The following is an 18036-nucleotide window of genomic DNA, read 5'->3' on the forward strand; positions in this document are numbered from 1 at the left end:
CTGCAGCCTGGTGCTGCCGGAGCAAACGGCTGGGCTCCGCGGCGGGGCCACGGGCTGCCGAGCTCCTTTCCCTAAAGCGCAGGTCTGTGCCACACTCACATCGAAGAAGGCTTTCTCGTCCACCGTCTTGGGGGCCCCCATGGTGGGGGTTCCTGGGGTGATGGACTCCACCTCGGCCAGGTCGATGACCCCTTTGCACTCCGTGTCCATCCGGCTGTCGTAGTACCGCAGCTGCAGGGAGAGGTCCCGCGCGGTCAGGGCTCACGGAGGGAGGGAGGGAGGAAGGGATGGAGGGACAGACGCCGGGGCCCACCCGCCCCTCGCCGTGCCCAGCCCCTCGCCGTGCCCAGCCCCTCAGTACCTGATGTTTGGTTTTATCCAGCACGAACCAGCGAGGCTTCCACGGTTTCATGAAGGCTCCTTTCTTGTACAGCGACCCCTCGTAGGACCTGCCGGAGCCAGGCAGTGCGTTAGGGCGGAAAGGAGAGAGGGGCTGAAGGGCAGTTCCATCTGTGGCACCCCAGCGTCAGCGGGACGAGACGCGATCGGGGTCCGCGCTCTGCAGAACCCACACGCCTTCACCCCTCCCCAGAGAGGGATCCCCCTCCCAGCACCGCCGGCAGCCCCCGGCGCCCCGAGCCCCCCGCTTGCCTGTTCTCGCTCTCCGACATCTGGAACTGGCTGTAGAGCGTGCTGGTGCTCTTGCGGCCGCCCTGCTTCCCGCTGGAGGGGGTGGAGGTGCTGCTGGTGTCGCTGTCGAGGCTGAGGTTGAGGGTAGAGCCCACCCCGCTCTCCTGCAGGTAGACGCCCAGCGAGCGCCGGTGGTGGGAGAGGCCGGAGGACATCAGCAGGGAGCTGGGGGTCTGCGGGGAGCAGAGGGCACAGCGTGAGGGCGAGGGCGGCCCCGCGCCCCTCGGGCACACCCAGCCTGGGGGCCGAGCACCAGCACCCCTCCTCGGCCCCCGGCTGCAGGAGCAAGCACCCGCTTTGCTCGGGGCACCCTTGGGCAAAGCCAACCCCCTTCAGCCCCCCGGACGCTGGCACCCGTCACACAGCCCCCAGCCTACCCGGCTGCCCTCCTGCCGCGCCTCGGTGCGCTGGGAAGCTTTGACCTTGTCCCACGTCTCCTTCCAGCGTTCTGGGACCTGCCCCAGCTCCATCTCCAGGTTGTGCAGCTCCTGCAGGGGGATTCAGGCATCAGCCCAGGAGGGGACAAGACCCCTGGGACCGCTGTCCCTGGCCCGGGCGCTCAACCGACTCCAACGCTGCCACAGCCCTGTCCCGCTGTCTGCATGGGGCAGTGTCCCAGCCATGGGGACACCATGGCAAGTCCAGGCCAGGGCCAAACCAAGAAGCAACGCGTAGATGATGCCGCTGCCAGCCGCGCTCACCTCCAGCAGTTTGGAGATGGCGTCGGGCTCCACGCGGCTGCGGTTGTCGTAGCACGGCCAGATGATCTTGCGCTTCGTCTGGGGGGCACTGGTGTCCTGCCGATCCGCCTCCTCCACGTGCTCCGGCTGCCCCTGCGTCAGCTCCCAGTCATAGGAGGGGCCCTCGGAAAGCGTCTCCTCCGTATAGTAGTCCCACACCTTCAGGTTGGAAATGTTGCTGTACGGCCTCAGCACCTGCGGAAGCAGCGGGGTTATGCTCAGGAAGGGCAGCAGCATCCACGCGGGACACGTCCCTGGCCGTGCTGCAGGGACAATCTGTCCAGAGGGGAAATCAGTCCCTTCACAACACGCTTTCCCCAAGGGCGATGCTTTCTGCCCAGTAACAGGAGGCAGCTGAGGAAGGCTGCGGGCTGGCCAGGAAAAGGCAATGCTGGGCCGGAGAAAGGCAGAGCTGCTCCCAGCTTTGGCCAAGACAGAGCCCAGACCAAACGAGAGCACGGAGCAGCGCGGCTGCAGCCTGGCCGCACGGCAGAGAGCAGCCCCCCGCGCTGCCGCCCTGCTGAGGCCACGCGCCAGAAGCTGCCGCTTTCTCTCCCCGAGGAAGGACGTTCCCAGCTTGTGGTGAAGAGCCCAAAACGAGACCCCGACAGCTCCAGCTCAGGACATCCCCCCGGCCCCAGCCCTCGGCAGCCTCGCCTGCGTCCCCCCGACTCCTCCGCAGGGACACAGCTCTCAGGGGCCTGACTCTGCTCGTGACCCCCGAGGCGGCAGGCACCCTCCCCAGGGCCCCGGTGCGGCAGCCGGGCAAAAAACACCACTGTCCAGCCGACACGGGGCTGCTCGCTCGGCTCCATGTGGGCGAGGAGACCCCGGGGTGCCCCTGGAAAGCTCCGTCTGAGCCCTCTGCGGCATGCGGGGGCTCGGGCTGGGCTGACCCAGGGCAGGAGCAGAGCTCTCACCTCCCCATCCTCGGGGGCATACATGTAGTTGAAGAAGATGGGGGCTTTCTTGTTCAGCCGGTCGATGTAATCCCAGATGGACTTGTAGACCTGCTGGCTCTTCCGCTCGCCCTTCTCCTCGTAAAGGAGGCCTGTGGAGAAGAGAGCGGGGAAGGGGCATTATTTGGGGCAAGGCGCTGGGCTGCCATCCGCTGCGGGCCCCGCACGCTGCCCTCACCCAGCTCGATGCGCTCGTAGTCAGAGTCCAGCAGGAACGTGCGGAAACGGTTGGAAACGTAGTGGTAGCTGAGGAACTTCAGGTAGTATTGGCTGAACTCGAACTCCATGGGGAACTGCAGGTGGATCTGCAAGGAGCAGCATGGGTGAGACCTCCCGGGACCCACAAACTTCAGGCTGGCTCTGGACTTGTTCCCCGCAGCACAAGGAGCCTGCCAGCCCCGCTGCTGGGGGAGCGCCGGCCGGCGCAGAGCCGGCAGCCAGCGCGCTCAGGGCTCACCTGATGTACGCAGTCCAGGAACTGCAGGAAGATGGGGGCAAAACCGCTGCTCTGGCCAGCCAGGGTCTGGGCCCCGCGGTGGCTGAAGCGGTGCCCGAAGGACAGCCACTCCTTCTCCACGAGCAGGCGGAAGCCCTCCAGCGTCCGGTAGTAGGGGTCCGACAGCAGCTGCACCAAGGAGACCACCTGCAGGGACAGGGGGGCTCGAGATGCTCGTGGGGAGACGGCCACGGGCCGCCGTCGCGTTCGGCGGCTGCAGGGCTCCTACCTGCGTGGTGATGTCCCAGCCGTCCTCCAGGCTGACCAGCACAGAGGAGCCCGTGTCCAGGAGCTCCACCACCAACACCGAAATCTGCAGGATCTTATGGATCTGGCAACGTAAGGCCAAGAGTTACTAGGGTGCAGGAAACTCATTTGCTGGACATTGTGCAAAGCGACCCTTTCTCCTGGAAGCGGGAGAGCCAAACGAAGCAGAGCACGGGGGGGATTATGCAGGGCCACAACACACGACCCCGTGTTCAGACACCGCGCAGCACCCTTCGACTGCAACAGCAAAGCCAGTGGGGCAGAACCACCACGCCACGAGCAGAGCCATGGGTCCCTCGCAGAGCCACGGGTCCCTCGCTCCCTCCAGCAGCCAGTGGGACCGGTCCTGCAGAGCCGCAGCCGCCGGGGTCACCCTGGCTACTGCAGGCACTGCCTTGTACCAACCCCTTTATAGCGTTCTGCCGTCCTGCAGGTCCTGCCCTGCCTCCCCAGCCGGCAGCTGCCCCGGACACTTGCAGCTCTCACATCCAGAGCCGCCGAGCAATGCTCTGGGCTATTTTATCCTTGTTCCTCTTATACCAACCTTGCTCCCTTAGTGTCCCCCACTCCATGCCAGAGTGATGCTCTGGAGAGGGCACCTGGACCCCCATCCTCACTTTGCCAGGAGGTAAGAGCATGTGCCCTTGAGCAACAGCCAACAGCAAAGACTCGTGCCGTGGGGACGGAGCAGGGCCCCTCCAGGCTTTGGGCGAGAACTGACCTGGGACAGCCACTCGGACTCCTCCAGGGACCGCAGGTAGGTGACGCTGGGGTCAGTGGAGGGGCAGCCGGGCACGCAGGCCTTCATCAGCTTCTTGAAGCTGGCCTTCACCTGCCGCACGTCGAACACCTCGATGGGAACCACCTCCCAGTGCTGCAGCGGGTCTGGTTTCACCCCCTGAGGGAGGAGAGCATCAGCGCTGTCTAGAGATACCCTGAGCAGACCCACCGCCACCCCTGTCCATCCCGTCCCCCCGCCGAGGCGGCTGCTGCCAGGCGTCGGGGTTACCTTCAGCTGCGACTTGTCCCCGATGATGTAGAGCGAGGCGCGGTGCTGGCGCAGGAAGCTGGCCTCCGAGGGCGCCCCGTTGTGCTGGGCACCCAGCAGGTCTTTCCCTGCCAGGCGCGACCCGATCTCCATGTTCAGGGCGTAGCTGCTCATGCGCCCGCTGGCTCGGATGCTGCCCCACTTGCCTGCAAGACAGGCAGCAGTCAGGCTGGGGGTCCCCGGCTGGCTCGTGGGCTGCGCTGGCGCCTGCGTCCCCCCAGCCGGGCTGGCACGGGGGCGAGCAGCTCGCCATGAAAGCGGCGGCTGAGCTGCCGCCACTGCGCAGCCCAGCGCCCTGGGAGCACATGCTGGGAAGATGCTGGGAACCAGGTTTGCTTTTGCTCCTTCTCCTTGCTCGGTGCTGTAGGATTTCCTGCCCAGCAGATACGGACACCAACCCCGGTGGCTCCGCGTCCCGTCACCTGCGCAGCCGCACCCTGCTCCTGCCCCAGCACCTGCGCCGCCAGGACCCCTTCCCTGCCAGCCCCCGTCCCTGGCCACCACCACCCAAGCACCAGCAGATGTGCAAGGAGCCTAAAGCAAACCTGAGAGGACGCTGCGGGATCAGCTGGGGACAGGCCCGGTACTTACCGCTGGCACCGCGAGCTGGACCAAGCCAGCGACATGCTCAGTGGAGGCGTTAGCGGGCTGAGGTGGGGTGTTACTGGGGCATTAGTCGTGTGAAGGGTGGGAGTGTGTCTGTGGGGGGTCAGTCGGTCAGGTTAGCACCCGGGTGGTGGTTAGCCGGCCGGCAGTACCGTACCTCGGGGCATCTCGCGGCCCTTCGCCGACACAGACTTGGGGGTGGAGAGAGTGATGACCCTAGCTCTGTGGCCGAGCCCTGAGAGCACAGGACGAAAGCAACCTCAGCGAGGGCACCGGGGCGAGGCGGGCCCACGCTTTCACCGGGTGAACACGGGCCGGGTGGGGAGAGGCGCCCGGGGACCCGGACGGAGCGGTTGGAGCAATGAGTGGGATGAATGAGATGGCTCCGGGTGCTGCAGCAGCTCCCTCCCTCCCTCCCTGCAGCTGCCCCACGGCAGAGAGCTCGGGGGGAGCAAAGGGGAAGCATCTACACTACAACAGCTGCCCCGAGGCGGGGGCCTTCGCGAGGCCCCCACGAGGCAGCGTTCACTCGCACGTCCTCACCTCCGCGGCTAATAGTACCGGGCCCATCGTCCTTCCCTCCCATCACCTGCTTCATGAGCGATCCCAGCTTAGGCTGTCTCTTGTCGGAGAAATCTGTAGCACCAACAAAACGTCAGCTCTCGGCCTTGCTGTGCTGCTCCAGAGGGGCCCTCCCACCTTGCCTCCCCACAACTGCTCGGGAGGGAGGGGAAGATGCCAGAGAGAGAAAGCGGCAGCAAGCGGGAGCACCCAGGGCCGGGACCTGGAGGCCAGCATGCGGGAAACACCTTCCAGCTGGAGCCGCAGCAGAGAGGCAGCTGGCGCAGCAGCGCGAGCGGGGGCTCGACCCTCCCGCAGCTCTGCCCCGGGCGCTTCGCACCGTGGGGGGATCACCCAGGCGCTGCCGCAGCCCGGCAGCCCCCTGCCCTGCGGCGCTCTCGCCACCACACCAGGTCACTCCTCTGCCCCCCACCGCTGGTCTGAGCCTCCCTCCTTCGGCCGCGGCTCCGGGCATGTCCCCCCACGCCAGGGGAGAGGCCTCGGAGGGGCTTTCGGCAAGTCCTCTGCTCCCCAGGCTGCAGGAAGCCCCTGGCTGGGTTCCCCCTCTGGCCCCCGGTCGCTTCTGCAGCAATGATGGGGTGGAATGGCTGGGACAGAGGATGAACGACACCGAGCGTGGCGCAGCAGCGAAGGGCAGGCTGCTCGGAGAGCAATGGAGGCAGAGACTTACCGAGGCTCCTCGCAACAGACCCCGAGCACCACTGCCCGCTGCGCTGGGGTGCAGTCGGTGCCGAGATCTCAGCTAGCGGGGTCTGTCCCCACCAGTCCTCAGTGAGCGCCTGGATCCGAGCGCAGTCTGGGGCTCCCAGTGCTCACAGGTCCAGGGCCACTGGGTTTCCCAAAACCCATCCCCACCACCAGCCACGGAGGCCCAGCCAGCGCTGGGAGCTCTGGAGAGCGCGCTGGGAAGGCTCTGCTGCCTCCTTCGATGTGGGAGGCCGGGGACAGCGGCTCACCTGGCTGCCCGGGCTCTGGGACGGACAGCACGACCCACGGCTAGTGCCCCGCGCACACGAGCATGAGCCCTCCTGCGTCCCCGCTGCGCTGCAGCCCGTGACCGAGCTCCTCACCTGAGCTGCTCATGTGCGCGGAGGTGAAGCCACTGAGCGTGTTGCGCCCGCTGGCATCGGCGTAGTGCGGCATGGAGTTGATCACGGCCTGCAGGTACTTCTCCTGCTCCAAACTGGTGGAGTCCGTCTGCGAGGGGCCTAGGAGGAGAGCCACGAGCATCACTGCTCTGCCACCGGCACGAGACCCGAGGAGGGGTCTGCAGCCCGCTCCTGGCACGGGCGCTGCCCAGGGGTGGAGGGGACGGGCACCTGCGGTGGGGGCATTCTGGGACTTGAAGAGGCCCACGACGCCCTTGCCGTGCAGCCCCCCTGAGCGCAGCAGCACGGCCTTGGTGCGGGAGTTTCGCCAGCACACCACGGGGAAGCGGTTCTGGCGGTAGCAGCGGGAGATCCGCTGGATCGTGTTGTCCTGGATGCTCTGTGGCACGATGAGCAGCCCGGGGTAGCTGCAGGAGAGAGCAGAGACTCTGCAGAGCCCAGTGGGGTGCAGCACGGCCCCCCCAGCTCCCACAAAGTAGGGAAGACCCCCGCTGTCCTCTCCCGACCCTGCAGACCCCCCTCCTCAGCTGAGGCTCACCTCCGGCAAATGGCGTACATGCGGTTCACGGTGGAGATGCGGAAGGGCTCGTTCTTGGAGCGGGTGAGGCTGCTGCTGAGGGTGCCCAGCCCCATCCGCTGGTAGTCACGGCAGCAGGCTCGCTCCACCAGGTGGTTGATGGTCATCTTGTCCGAAGGTTTGATGGTGGTGGTGGGGGTCAAAGTGCTTCTGTCCATCTCTTCAGACACTGCGGAGACAAAGGGGAGCCTGGGTCTGCCCTCAGCACAGACGTGGTGTCCCAGGTGCAGCTGGGGGAGATGGCCGGGCCGGAGGCATCTCCCAAGCCGGCAGAGACACGGCAGGGCAGGAGCTCCCTCCCACCACCTTCACCTGTAACGGGAGAGCTCAGCTGCTGGGCACCGGGCTTTGGGGCGAGAGCCTTTACTTGTGAGGTTAAAAGCACAAAAAAAAGTCAGCTGCCTGGGTACTCATGTTAGAACAGATTTTTTTGGTGCTTTCGCATTGCTTGATACCACTGAGAAATGAGGAACAGCCCAACACAGATCTGTCCAGAGCTGTTCCCTCGCACTGCGCTCATCTCCTCCATCAGAGGAGAGCAACCTCCTGGGAGAGGGGGGCAACGCGAGCGAGACCTCGGCCCCAGTGAGGCCTTCAGCCCGGGACACTCCCATCCAGGCAAAATCACTGTCTGCTGGACACAACCTTGGTGGCTGCCCTCCACAGGCGGCTCTCCTAACGCTCCTAAAGCATTTCCTAATACCAGGAGGACAACAACGGATCTCAAAGGCATCTCTTCTGGGCCTGAACGCAGCTGGTGTTTTTGCTAATAACTTAAATGATGGGCACAGCGGGGGCTTGTAACGTTGCAGCAGACCTCGAGCTGAAAAGCACTGCAAACGCACTGGGGAGCGAACAAAAGGAGCAGGATCCAAAGTATCTCGGTGAGCAGAAGGAAAGATCCAAAAACAGCCATGTCCAGTCTGCCGGAGCAGCCCCACACGCGGCAGGAGGGACTGGTCCCTGCAGACACCGCTCCCCACTGAAGCCCTAAATCCCATCCACCACGTCTTAGCTCTGACAGGCCCTCCCACCTGGGAAGGCTGGGATCTTAGAATCATAGAATCGTTAAGGTTGGAAAAGACCCTTAAGATCATCGAGTCCAACCGTTAACCCAGCACTGCCAAGCCCACCACTAAACCATGTCCCCAAGCACCACATCTCCCCGGCTTTTAAATCCCTCCAGGGATGGGGACTCAGCCCCTGCCCTGGGCAGCCTGGGCCAGGGCCTGACAGCCCTTTCCATGAAGGAATTTTGCCTAATACCCAACCCAACCCTGCCCTGGCGCAGCTTGAGGCCGTTCCCTCTCGTCCCATCGCTTGTTCCTGGGGAGCAGAGACCGACCCCCCCGGCTCCAGCCTCCTTTCAGGCCGTTGCAGAGAGCGATGAGGGCTCCCCTCAGCCTCCTCTTCTCCAGGCTGAGCCCCCCCAGCTCCCCCAGCCGCTCCTCCCCAGCCTTGTGCTCCAGCCCCTGCCCCAGCCTCGCTGCCCTGCTCTGGCCACGCTCCAGCCCCTCCATGGCCGCCTTGGGGTGCGGGGCCCAGCGCTGAGCACAGCATTCGAGGGGCGGCCTCACCAGTGCCCAGCACAGGGGCACCATCACCTCCCTGCTCCTGCTGGCCACACCAGTCCTGACACAAGCCAGGAAGCCACTGGCCCTCTTGGCCACCTGGGCACACTGCTGGCTCATGTCCAGCGGCTGTCGACCAACACCCCCAGGTCCTTTTCTGCCGGGCAGCTCCCAGCCGCTCCTCCCCACGCCTGCAGCGTTGCAACGAGAGGACTCCTGTCCCTTCCAGTCCTTTGTTACTCTCAAACCAGTCAAGCTCTTCTCATGTCTAACCTAACCTGCCTTGCTGCAGCTTAAATCTGTGACTTTTCATCTGAGGAGCTGAGGCCACAGACCAAAGAACTCCGTCCTCTCCGCAGGCTCGCTAGGTATTGGGAGTACATTGAGTTGCCGACTGGCCACCACCAGCAGACAAGAGCTGGTGGACCATCGAGAACTGGGAGAGGCGACCGTGGCGGCAATCCTCTGCACCAAGGAAGCTCTCACGCCTGCTCCCCTGCAGAGTGATGGCCGAGACCTCTCCCAGCTGGCAGATGCTCCTGCTCCAGCAAACGCCCCGCTCCCCACAGCCTCCCTTCCCTGCTCAGGGTGCTCCCGACCTGAGATCTCATCCTCGTTGTCCTCTGGGAAGTGCTGGCTGCTCCGCTGCTCCCACGCGGGCGGCGTGTATTTCTTTCGCGTCACGTACTGGCGGCCGATTGTTTTCTTGGCATTTTTCACCAGGTTTTTGGAGAGTGTCCTGGAACCAGAGAAGAGGTTGAGGCCAGCTGACACCACCTCCCGCACGTGCGTGACCACAGCCCAGCGCGGCCAGAAGAGCAGCCCCTGAAGGGTTAGAGACACCAACACTCAGTCACACCGAGAGCAAAGCAGAGACAGGAGCATCCCTCACCACCGGCTACAGGCACAGGGTCAAAGTCGCTGTCACCACAGGAGGGAAGACGTCACCTGCGAGCTCCCCGGCAGGGAGGAGCTGATTCCTCAGCTGCGAGAGGGCACCGAGCCAGAGCCCGCAGCGTTTGCCTTCCCCTGGGGGGACCCGGGTGCCCGGGGAGGCTGGACGGGGCAGCCAGGCCGAGCAGGCGCCCCAGCCTCCCGCCCGAGGGGACACCAGCCTTGTTCCAGGCTCTACCACCATCACCTCTGCGTTGGAGCTCCCACAGGCAGAGACCTGGCTCGTCCCCAGAGGAGCTGGGCTCCAGCTCATGGCAGGAGCCAGGGGATCCACCGCAGGGACGCTGCCAGCCCAGCGGGGACTCAGGGCTGCTCCTCCCTGGGCAGAAGGGAGGCAGCTTGCGGAGGTGACCTGCTCAGTGCCACATAAGGGACAGGGAGAGCACAGCTGGGCTCGGCCACTCCCGGGGAAAGCAGGGAAGGGAGACCTTCCAAAACCCACAGGTGACTGGGCTGCGTGGTCAGAACAGGCTCCGCACGACGGAGCTCCAGAAGGCAGGAATTCCTGAAGGCAGGAATGGCCTGCCCACATGCTGGACCTCACGCTCATCACCGCCTCGATAAGCCCCTGGGCTCAAAGCGGAACAAATAAAGGAGATGTGGGCTATACATCAGCCAGGGAAGGGGCCATGCCCAACCCAGGGTAACAGCTACGCTGATGCCAAGGTTTCTAGAAATTCACCTTATCAAGACAGGGGCCAGAGTGAGCCTAGGAGGAGCCTCGGTTTGCTCTGCAAAGCAGACGGTGAGGGAATCTAACTGCTCCCTACATTTACCAAGGGAGGGAAAGCCTTAGGACGGAGGAAGAAGGCTGTCCTGAGAACAAACGCTCAGGTACGGAGGGTAGGAATGGGAGGGCTCTCTAATCGCAGGAACAAGATTTGCAGATAGTGTGGGGCACTGGAAGCAGACTTGGAGAGGGGTGACAAAGCACATCTTGCAAGTTCAGACAGACTTCTGAGGCTGTGCCCAGGCCCAGAGCTGGGCTCGGCAGCTCTAGAGGTCTCTGGAGGTTAGTGGTACAGGCACAGCTCCCTCAGCACGTCCTGGGATCCACCAGAGTGCCATGGAGCACTGGGATGACCGACCGGCCGACGGCCTCCGGAGGCCACGATGCTGTGATGGTGAGAGTGCGCACCCCAAACCTGGCCGGCAGCCTGGAAAAGGGCATTCCCCGAGTGACAAGCCCACAGCCCCGGTCGCATGCAGAGCAGGTGAGAAGAAACCCTGGGAGCAGTGAAGGCTGCAGCCTGAGCCAATGCCACCTCGCAAGCTCCCGCCCAGGGTGAAGGCATCTTACGTGGTTGAATGGCCAAGGTGCCCAAGGGACATGACCCCCACTGTCAGGCCCTGGAACATATCGGTCACCTGCTGGGAGCTGAGTCACAAACACACGGGAGAGACGCTTAGACTCCAGGGCACACCAAGCGCGAACACAGCAGCAACCAGACCCCAGCGCTACAGCGTTGCTTAACCTAGCCACCGAGCGCAGGAGCAGGGTCTGGCCGCAGGTCAGCACCACGCGCAGAGCTTTGCCGCTGCCCCGCAGCGCTCCCCGTCCTCCGGCACAGCAGAGGCTGCTCTCTCGTGCCCACTGGAACCTCTCCCGCAAGACGCCTCCTCGGGGCTTGCGTGGTTTTGGCCTGGGCAACGGGGCAGGGAATGCCACTGAAGCAAACGCCCTGCTTCCCAAGTTTGACCGGTGCTCTGCGCGGGGTTAGGAGGCTGCTGCCGGACGTGCAGCACGGCCCCTCCCAGAGACAAGCGGAGATCCTGTGCAAGGAGAGGTCCGAGCAAGGTCGGCTCAGGGACCCTGACCTCCAGCTCAGGAGTCCAGCTTTTCTCGAGTGACCCCTGCTCGTGGCTCTCTGCTGGGCGGGCTGGAGGAGGGAGAGGAGAAGCCCTGCAGTGCCTGGAAGGATCAAGCGCATCCCACGTGCTGTTCTCCCCACGGCACGGGTACCTGAGCGAGGGGTTCTTCTCCTTGGCCTTGGGCTGCATGGCTTGCTTGGGTGACTGGCCCACGGTGAAGGCGAAGGTGCCGCGCACGTGCTGAGGGTAGCGCAGCTTGTGCAGGTGCTTCCTGAAGACCTCAGCGCTGTCTGAAGCCACCTCCTCATCGAAGGCAATCTTCAGCAACTGCAGGAACAGCAGAGAGCAGGCTGAAGGGTCGGTCACGGCGTGCTCAGCACGGCCGGGGCAGGGGACTGGGAAGGGCTCTTCCCACCACACAGGGCAGAGCTCGGATCCCAGTCGGGAGCAGGGACCACAATGGGCACAGGCCAGGCTGCCCTGTCTGTCCCTCCGTGCCAGTTACTCTGTCCCATGCTCCTTCCTCCTGGAGACCGCTCCGTACCCGGCACTGCTGCTCCTGCGATGTCCCCAGCGCCCGCTCACCGCGGCTCCGAGCATGCAAGACGGGCAGGAAGGAGCAGACGGCGTTTTAGGTGCTCTCCTCCCAGCATTGCTCTACCTCCACAAGTCTCTCAAAGATGTAAAATGCTGAATAACTACTCGCATCGTGACATCTCTCCCTGCTGTATTTCTCCCCCCAGAACCTGCTACAAGGTTTTGCAGAACCAGCTCCCAGGGTGCCGTGTGGGGACACCCTTTATCAAGGAGCGGAGTGATAGGACGAGGGCAGATTTAGACTAAACACAAGGAAAAAATTTTTCACGACGAGGGTGGTGAAGCCCTGGAAGGGGTTGCCCAGAGAGGTGGGAGATGCCCCATCCTTGGAAACATTCAAGGCCAGGCTGGATGGGGCTCTGAGCACCCTGATCTAGGTGAAGATGTCCCTGCCCATGGCAGGGGCGTTGGACCAGATGACCCTTAAAGATCCCTTCCATCCCGAAGCATTCTGTGATTCTATGAGGTGTAATGGTTTTAAACTGAAAAAGGGTAGACTCGGTTAGATATTAGGAAGAAATTCTTTACTGTGAGGCACTGGCACAGGCTGCGCAGGGATGCCCCATCCCTGGCAGTGTTCAAGGCCAGGTTGGACAGGGCTTTGAGCAACCTGGGCTGGTGGAAGGTGTCCCTGCCCATGGCAGGGGGTTTGGACTGGATGATCTTTAAGGTCCCTTCCAACCCAAACCCCTCTGTGATTCTACAGACCACAGCCTACTCCTTCCTCTACAAGGGGGCCTCCGCCTCCGTCCCCTCGGGTGCACTGTCATCTGCTACAGGGGTTGTCTTTGGTCCCTTCAGGAAAACTACCCCCAAACCACGTCAGTCCGGGCAGCGAGTGCCTCGTCCCAAGGGACGGTGCCCGCCGTGGCCACGTACCTGCTGGGTCTCACCAGCAACGTGCTCCCCAGCTGAGACAGCGCAACGCAAAGGAGCAGCCCGCAGCCCCGCGCGGTCTCACCTGGAACGTGCACGAGCGCAGCTGCAAGCCCTCCTGGATGAACTGATCCGCCTGGGCCTGGATATTGATCTTCTTCTCTTTGGTCAGTGAGGCGATGGGGAAGGATCGGATCACCACCTGCTCCCCCACTGGGCACAAGCATGGGAAGAGGTTAGCCACAGCCCAGCACAAGGCCAGGCCACGCTGGGCCACTCTCGGTGGCCATCACCACAGACACCCCCATAGGATAAGGCAGCCAGAAACAGGTTAGACATCCTACAGCCAGCCCACGGCGACTTGTAGATGATGCCTAGGATGGGCACGAGTAATTTATCATCTACCAAAGGTGGAGAGCAAGAGCAACCACCCCTTTTGTAGTACCGGGGGCAATCACCAAGCTTGTGGCGGTTGCGGCAACCCCCAGCGAGGCCCAGTGCTGGCTGGTCACTCACCCAAGGCAACCACCGGAGGCCCTTATCATCAGCCCCTGCAGCAAGATGAGCTGCAGCCACTGCCCCGGGAGAGCTACCAGCCACCTCCTCCCCAGCATTACAAACCCCTGAAGGCAGAGGCTGTGGTGCGCACAAACCCTTACCCAGAGGGTCCGTGGGAGTGCCTTTGAAGATGATGCGGTAAGTGGTGAGGAAGATGGCTCCTTCCGCAGGGAGGAGAGGTGGACCACCAATATTCCCTCCAGCAGCTTCCTCCCGTCCATCAGGCATGAGGTACACACGGAGCCCCTCCATCACGCACTCCTCACCCACCAACAGGTTGGGGCGCAGCAGCTTTGGCTACGGGGATGTACAACAGGAAGCTCAGGCCCACGCAGACCGTGGAAGGGGACTTGATAGCCCCACACAGCACCAGAACCTTCCCCCCCACTGCAGCGGGCCAGGTCCCTACCTTCTGGATGGGAGGAAGCCTCTTGCTCTCCCTGTGCACGGCATCCAGTGTCTCTATGTGCATCTGCACAATATCTGTGGACAAACACGAAGTTAGAGACTGCAAGCAAAGTCCTGCCCCACACACCACCCGTCGCACTGCCAACCCGCCCTGTAGCGCTCTGTGTGCCTTCGCTTGGCCTTCCCACTGCTTCTCGCAGAACTTCCTCTTGAGCAGACCCCCGAGCTCATCCGGAAGGATCCCCAGGGAGATCACACGGCCACCCCCTCCCCAGCACCACTGCAACGCGTCTTACCAGGGATCATGACATGCAGCCCCTTGAGGTGCTCGTTGGTCACCCCGCTCTCCGTGCAGACTTTGTCCACAAAGCGGTTGATGAATCGCACCACGTAGTTGGCCACGTCAGAACTCTCTGCATCCTCAAATCCACTTTCTGTGTCATAGCTCTCAGCCACGCTGCCAGCGATGCTGCCGTACAGTAGGGAAGAGTTAACCCAGAACATCTCTCTGCTCTGCTGTAACCCACGCCAGGCAGAGCCCAAGGGAGTTTCTACTCTTGATATGAACCCAGGAGAGCTTCCACTCTTGATATCAAACACCCTTGGGCACTGCAACCTGCATCAATCCTGACGGCAGCTGAAGGACCCAGATGCCCCAGGTACGGCACCAAGGAGCTCCTGTCCCCATCTCAGGCTGCTCTGGCGTCCCTGCAGCATGGCCATGCCAAGCTTTCCAGCCCCGCTTACCTGTTGGTGACGAAGCTGTTGCTGACGCTCTCCACATCCCCCAGCCCAGAGCTGCGTAGCAGGCGGTTCTTGCTGGTGTCGAGAGGCAGCAGCAGGTAGCTCATGCGGTTGGCGTAGTGGATGGCCTGGCTGAAAACAGTGCTCTCCTCCTTCTGGATCAGCTCCTGCTGTTTCTCTCGGCTCATGGTGGGCCAGAGCCTCAGCTGCTCTGATGCTATCTCCAGGGCAGACTTGGCTTCCTGTGGCCCCTCCATGCTCTCCTGACGGAGTTGGAAGGAGACATCAGTCGTCTGCATGGGCAGGAGACCTGCCAGCCCTCACCCCACTGTTCCCACAGGATCTCCCAGAACCTCAGGCTGGTTCAGCAACCTTACCAGCCTGTGGACCTTCAGGGAGAGCTGCTTCCGTGCAGCAGTTCTCCAGGGCACCGTTGTCACCTCCTCACCTCATCCGTGTGGTTCTCCTCGTTGTTGTCCAGGTACAAGGCTCGGATGTGGTTCTGCACGTCGCAGTAGAACATGGCCTCCCAGAACTGGATGTTGGTCCACACCACGTGCTCCTGCACGCAGCTGTAGGCAAACTGCGTGATGCCCGGGCTCAGTTTCTGAGGAAGAGAGGTGGAAGAGAGTTTCATACCAACATTGCCTTTGTGCCAAGCTCTCCTCTCCAGGTAATCCTTGCTCTAGCCTGTTGCTGGGAAAGGCAACGCACCCTTGGGCTGGCGGGAGGGACACCTGCGTCAGAGCTGCTCCAAGCATTCCTGGCAAACTCTTCTGATTTGCCCAGCACCCACCCAGAGCCCCGCAGGGCCTCATGCTACAGATGCTTTATGGGAGGCAGAATTTTATGTCAGCCCAGCTTGACCGACAGATCAAGCTGGCACTTCAGAGCAGCCCCAGTTTCTGAGCACCCTTCCTGCAGGTGTTCCAGCCATCTTGGGAGCCTTGGGCCCAGAGACCGGCACAGCCAGCCTGACCACCTTGCGAGTGGTTGGAAGGTACTGAACAGGACCCTCTACCCTGAGAAGCACCGAGGGGACGACCTGCCCTCACTGGCTCCCGGTCCTTCTGCCTGCTGGCCTCTGCGGCCCCCGAGGAGCTCTGAGTCCGCGAGGGCTGTACAGGGGGTCAGGCCACTGCAGATACTCACTCGGCAGAAAGCGGTGACCAGCGGCAAGAGAGCGGCTGCAATCCCGTGCTCGTCCATGGCAGTGCAGTCCTGGGGAAGAGAGCGGAGGTTACAAGAAGATTCACTGCAAGACCCCCAGACCTACTCCGATCCTGGCACCATGCTGTCTCCCACAAGGGGAGACAAGCTCCTTCCCGAGAGACACGCTCTCCCCAGCCCTCTCCTACCTGCAAACAGCAGTTCATCATGCGGATTATGAAATCAAACTGCTGGTGATCCAGCACTGCCCGGTTCTGCTGCACGTGCAGGTTCAGCTCCTGGGTCAGGCAGTGCCTGGCTGCTCGGCCCTTCATGGCGCGCAGCACAGCAGGGAATAACTGCAGAGGAAAGAAGAAGTCACGGAGTACAAAGACGGGGCCCAGCAGAGCTCTGGTCAGACGGTGAGTTCAAGGGCAGCCCGCAACAAGGAGGTGCAGGAGGGGCTTCACGTTCTGACTGTCTTGGCTGACACCAGGGTGTTTACAGACAGCTCATCCGCACTCGGACGTGGAGGCAAAGCAAAATCCCAGGTCTGGCCAGCTGGAGCACAGCCCGGGGGGGTCCCCAGCCTGGTTATCTCCACGGGACAGACCCCAGGGGGCACGGGGAGATGCAGAAATAGTGCTAAGCTGACGCAGTGGAGTGATCAGCCAAAAGCCCAGGGACGCAACAAGGAGGAACAGCGCTGAGAGACCACATGAACATATGGGAACAGAGCTGGTCAGCAGAGATCTGGACACGGGCAAGGAACGTCCTCTCCAGCCTGCCACGGAGGAGAGGCAGAGCAACCTCCCCTCTCCTCCCCTCAACCACCGGCTCCTCAAGAGCCTCTCTCACCTTTTTGGCTTCTAACATCTTGTTCTCAAAGACGTAGGTGATGCAGTTCCTGACCACCTCCAGGCGACGGGCGCTGTTGGCCAGGGCATTGCCGTTGCGCTCCATGATGGCAGCTGGGGAGAGAATCACCCGTTAGTTCAGTCAGGGCAGGGCTTTCGCCCCTGGGTGGGGAGAGATGGGTGCCCCCTCCCCTGCTCCGCGTGGACAGGGCTCTAGGCTCCAAGAGCTCACGATGGAAGAACACTACGGGGTCTTCAGCCGTCCCCTCGTGCTGGCTGAGAGACTCCAGGGGGCTCTAAGCAGCCCGAGGGGCAGAAGCTAACGGGGACAGCGCTGCTGCTTCCCCAAGACAGCAGCCCTACCCATGTTTTGCTCACGTGGGACCCTCAGACGTGCCGTAGTGTGAAAGGCAGCCAGCTACACCACGGTAAAGCTCCTCCTGAGCAGGGTTTCTCATGGCAGGGAAAGGCCCTCCGCGCATACGTACCAATGGGGGGTCCTGATGGCACCATGCATTTCTTCTCTGCCTTCACGGCAGGAGGAGCCGTCTGCAGCTTGGCAGTGGCCTGGTCGATGATCCACTGCACCGTCCCCTCATCCAAACGGGGAAAAGGCTTCTGGTGGAGGCGCAGGTGACAGCCTTCCGTGGGCTTCTGCACCTTGTGCATGGTCACCGCGGGGTACGGGTTCTCCTGGCACAGCAAAGACAGTTTCTTTTCAGGCGTGCGGCCATCACGCGTCCTTTCCCAGGGCAGGAGCCCCTGCGAGGCATCGTTCAGCAACCGCTGCTGCTCTGAGGCCAAACACTCCACAGCCCCCAGAAACCTGCAGCCCTGAGGGCAGGCGGTCGGGGCAGCAGTGCCGGCATGCTCTGCTCCCAGGAGCCACGGGGACAGCTCACTTTGGCCCTGAACATAGCAGCGAGCAAAGCACCATTCAGGAGCTCCGTCCGGAGACAGCCGAGAGCCCGCAGGCGCTGCTCTGCTTTCAGAAGACCTTTGCTGGCCCGGCCTGGATCAGACAACAAGCGCAGCGGCTGCTCCAGAGCAAAGGCATGGAGTGCCTGATGCCCAGGCCACCTGAAAGCGAGGAATCCCACTGCTGGGAGCAGCTCACGCCAGGCCAGACACTTCTGGGCCCACCAGCAGGTGCCCTGCCGCACGGGACAGCGCAGGGTGGGACAGGATTGTGCACTGCAAGCATCAGCTCCAGCAAGAGCTTATGGAGGGAGGACAGACCGATCGGGGCTCCGACCCAGGCCCTCCCTGCCCTGTACCCACCTCCAGCCAGGTTCCCCCTCCTGCGCTCGGGCCTCCAGGACTCACGTTTTTGTAAAGTTTCTCCGCCAGCTCCTTGATGTGCCGCAGTATTTTCTGCTTGTTCCCCTCTTCTGCGCGCATGCGCTTCACTTCATAAGCCACAAGCTGGGAGAAGA

The 18036-nt window shown here is 62.8% G+C and overlaps 1 protein-coding gene across 11 annotated transcripts in view; it reads right to left on the minus strand.

The window, feature by feature from the left end:
* The window catches only part of SBF1 (SET binding factor 1), a 106380-nt gene that overhangs the window by 17584 nt on the left and 70760 nt on the right, over nucleotides 1-18036 (minus strand). For 8 of the 11 annotated variants that reach the window (XR_014227826.1, XR_014227827.1, XR_014227828.1 and 5 more), the window contains 29 exons: nucleotides 17927-18025; nucleotides 17089-17293; nucleotides 16602-16714; nucleotides 15953-16102; nucleotides 15747-15815; nucleotides 15043-15201; nucleotides 14598-14857; nucleotides 14147-14319; nucleotides 13852-13925; nucleotides 13544-13739; nucleotides 12970-13097; nucleotides 11563-11738; nucleotides 9245-9384; nucleotides 7036-7243; nucleotides 6708-6904; nucleotides 6459-6596; nucleotides 5350-5442; nucleotides 4964-5041; nucleotides 4162-4346; nucleotides 3874-4050; nucleotides 3115-3216; nucleotides 2847-3032; nucleotides 2568-2694; nucleotides 2351-2481; nucleotides 1392-1625; nucleotides 1068-1178; nucleotides 652-863; nucleotides 362-449; nucleotides 100-231 (listed from right to left, as the gene is read on the minus strand). Coding sequence is in view for 6 of the 11 variants with exons in the window: in XM_082308177.1 (XP_082164303.1) it covers nucleotides 100-231; nucleotides 362-449; nucleotides 652-863; nucleotides 1068-1178; nucleotides 1392-1625; nucleotides 2351-2481; nucleotides 2568-2694; nucleotides 2847-3032; nucleotides 3115-3216; nucleotides 3874-4050; nucleotides 4162-4346; nucleotides 4964-5041; nucleotides 5350-5442; nucleotides 6459-6596; nucleotides 6708-6904; nucleotides 7036-7243; nucleotides 9245-9384; nucleotides 11563-11738; nucleotides 12970-13097; nucleotides 13544-13739; nucleotides 13852-13925; nucleotides 14147-14319; nucleotides 14598-14857; nucleotides 15043-15201; nucleotides 15747-15815; nucleotides 15953-16102; nucleotides 16602-16714; nucleotides 17089-17293; nucleotides 17927-18025 (4341 nt within the window). In the remaining 5 variants the exon portion in view is untranslated. The remainder of the gene's footprint in view (nucleotides 1-99; nucleotides 232-361; nucleotides 450-651; nucleotides 864-1067; nucleotides 1179-1391; nucleotides 1626-2350; nucleotides 2482-2567; nucleotides 2695-2846; nucleotides 3033-3114; nucleotides 3217-3873; nucleotides 4051-4161; nucleotides 4347-4963; nucleotides 5042-5349; nucleotides 5443-6458; nucleotides 6597-6707; nucleotides 6905-7035; nucleotides 7244-9244; nucleotides 9385-11562; nucleotides 11739-12969; nucleotides 13098-13543; nucleotides 13740-13851; nucleotides 13926-14146; nucleotides 14320-14597; nucleotides 14858-15042; nucleotides 15202-15746; nucleotides 15816-15952; nucleotides 16103-16601; nucleotides 16715-17088; nucleotides 17294-17926; nucleotides 18026-18036) is intronic. The other 3 variants (XM_082308176.1, XM_082308175.1, XM_082308173.1) reach the window with 3 other exon arrangements.

This window comes from Platalea leucorodia (genome assembly GCF_965183815.1).
Source record: "Platalea leucorodia genome assembly, chromosome: 4".
Lineage (NCBI taxonomy): Eukaryota > Metazoa > Chordata > Aves > Pelecaniformes > Threskiornithidae > Platalea > Platalea leucorodia.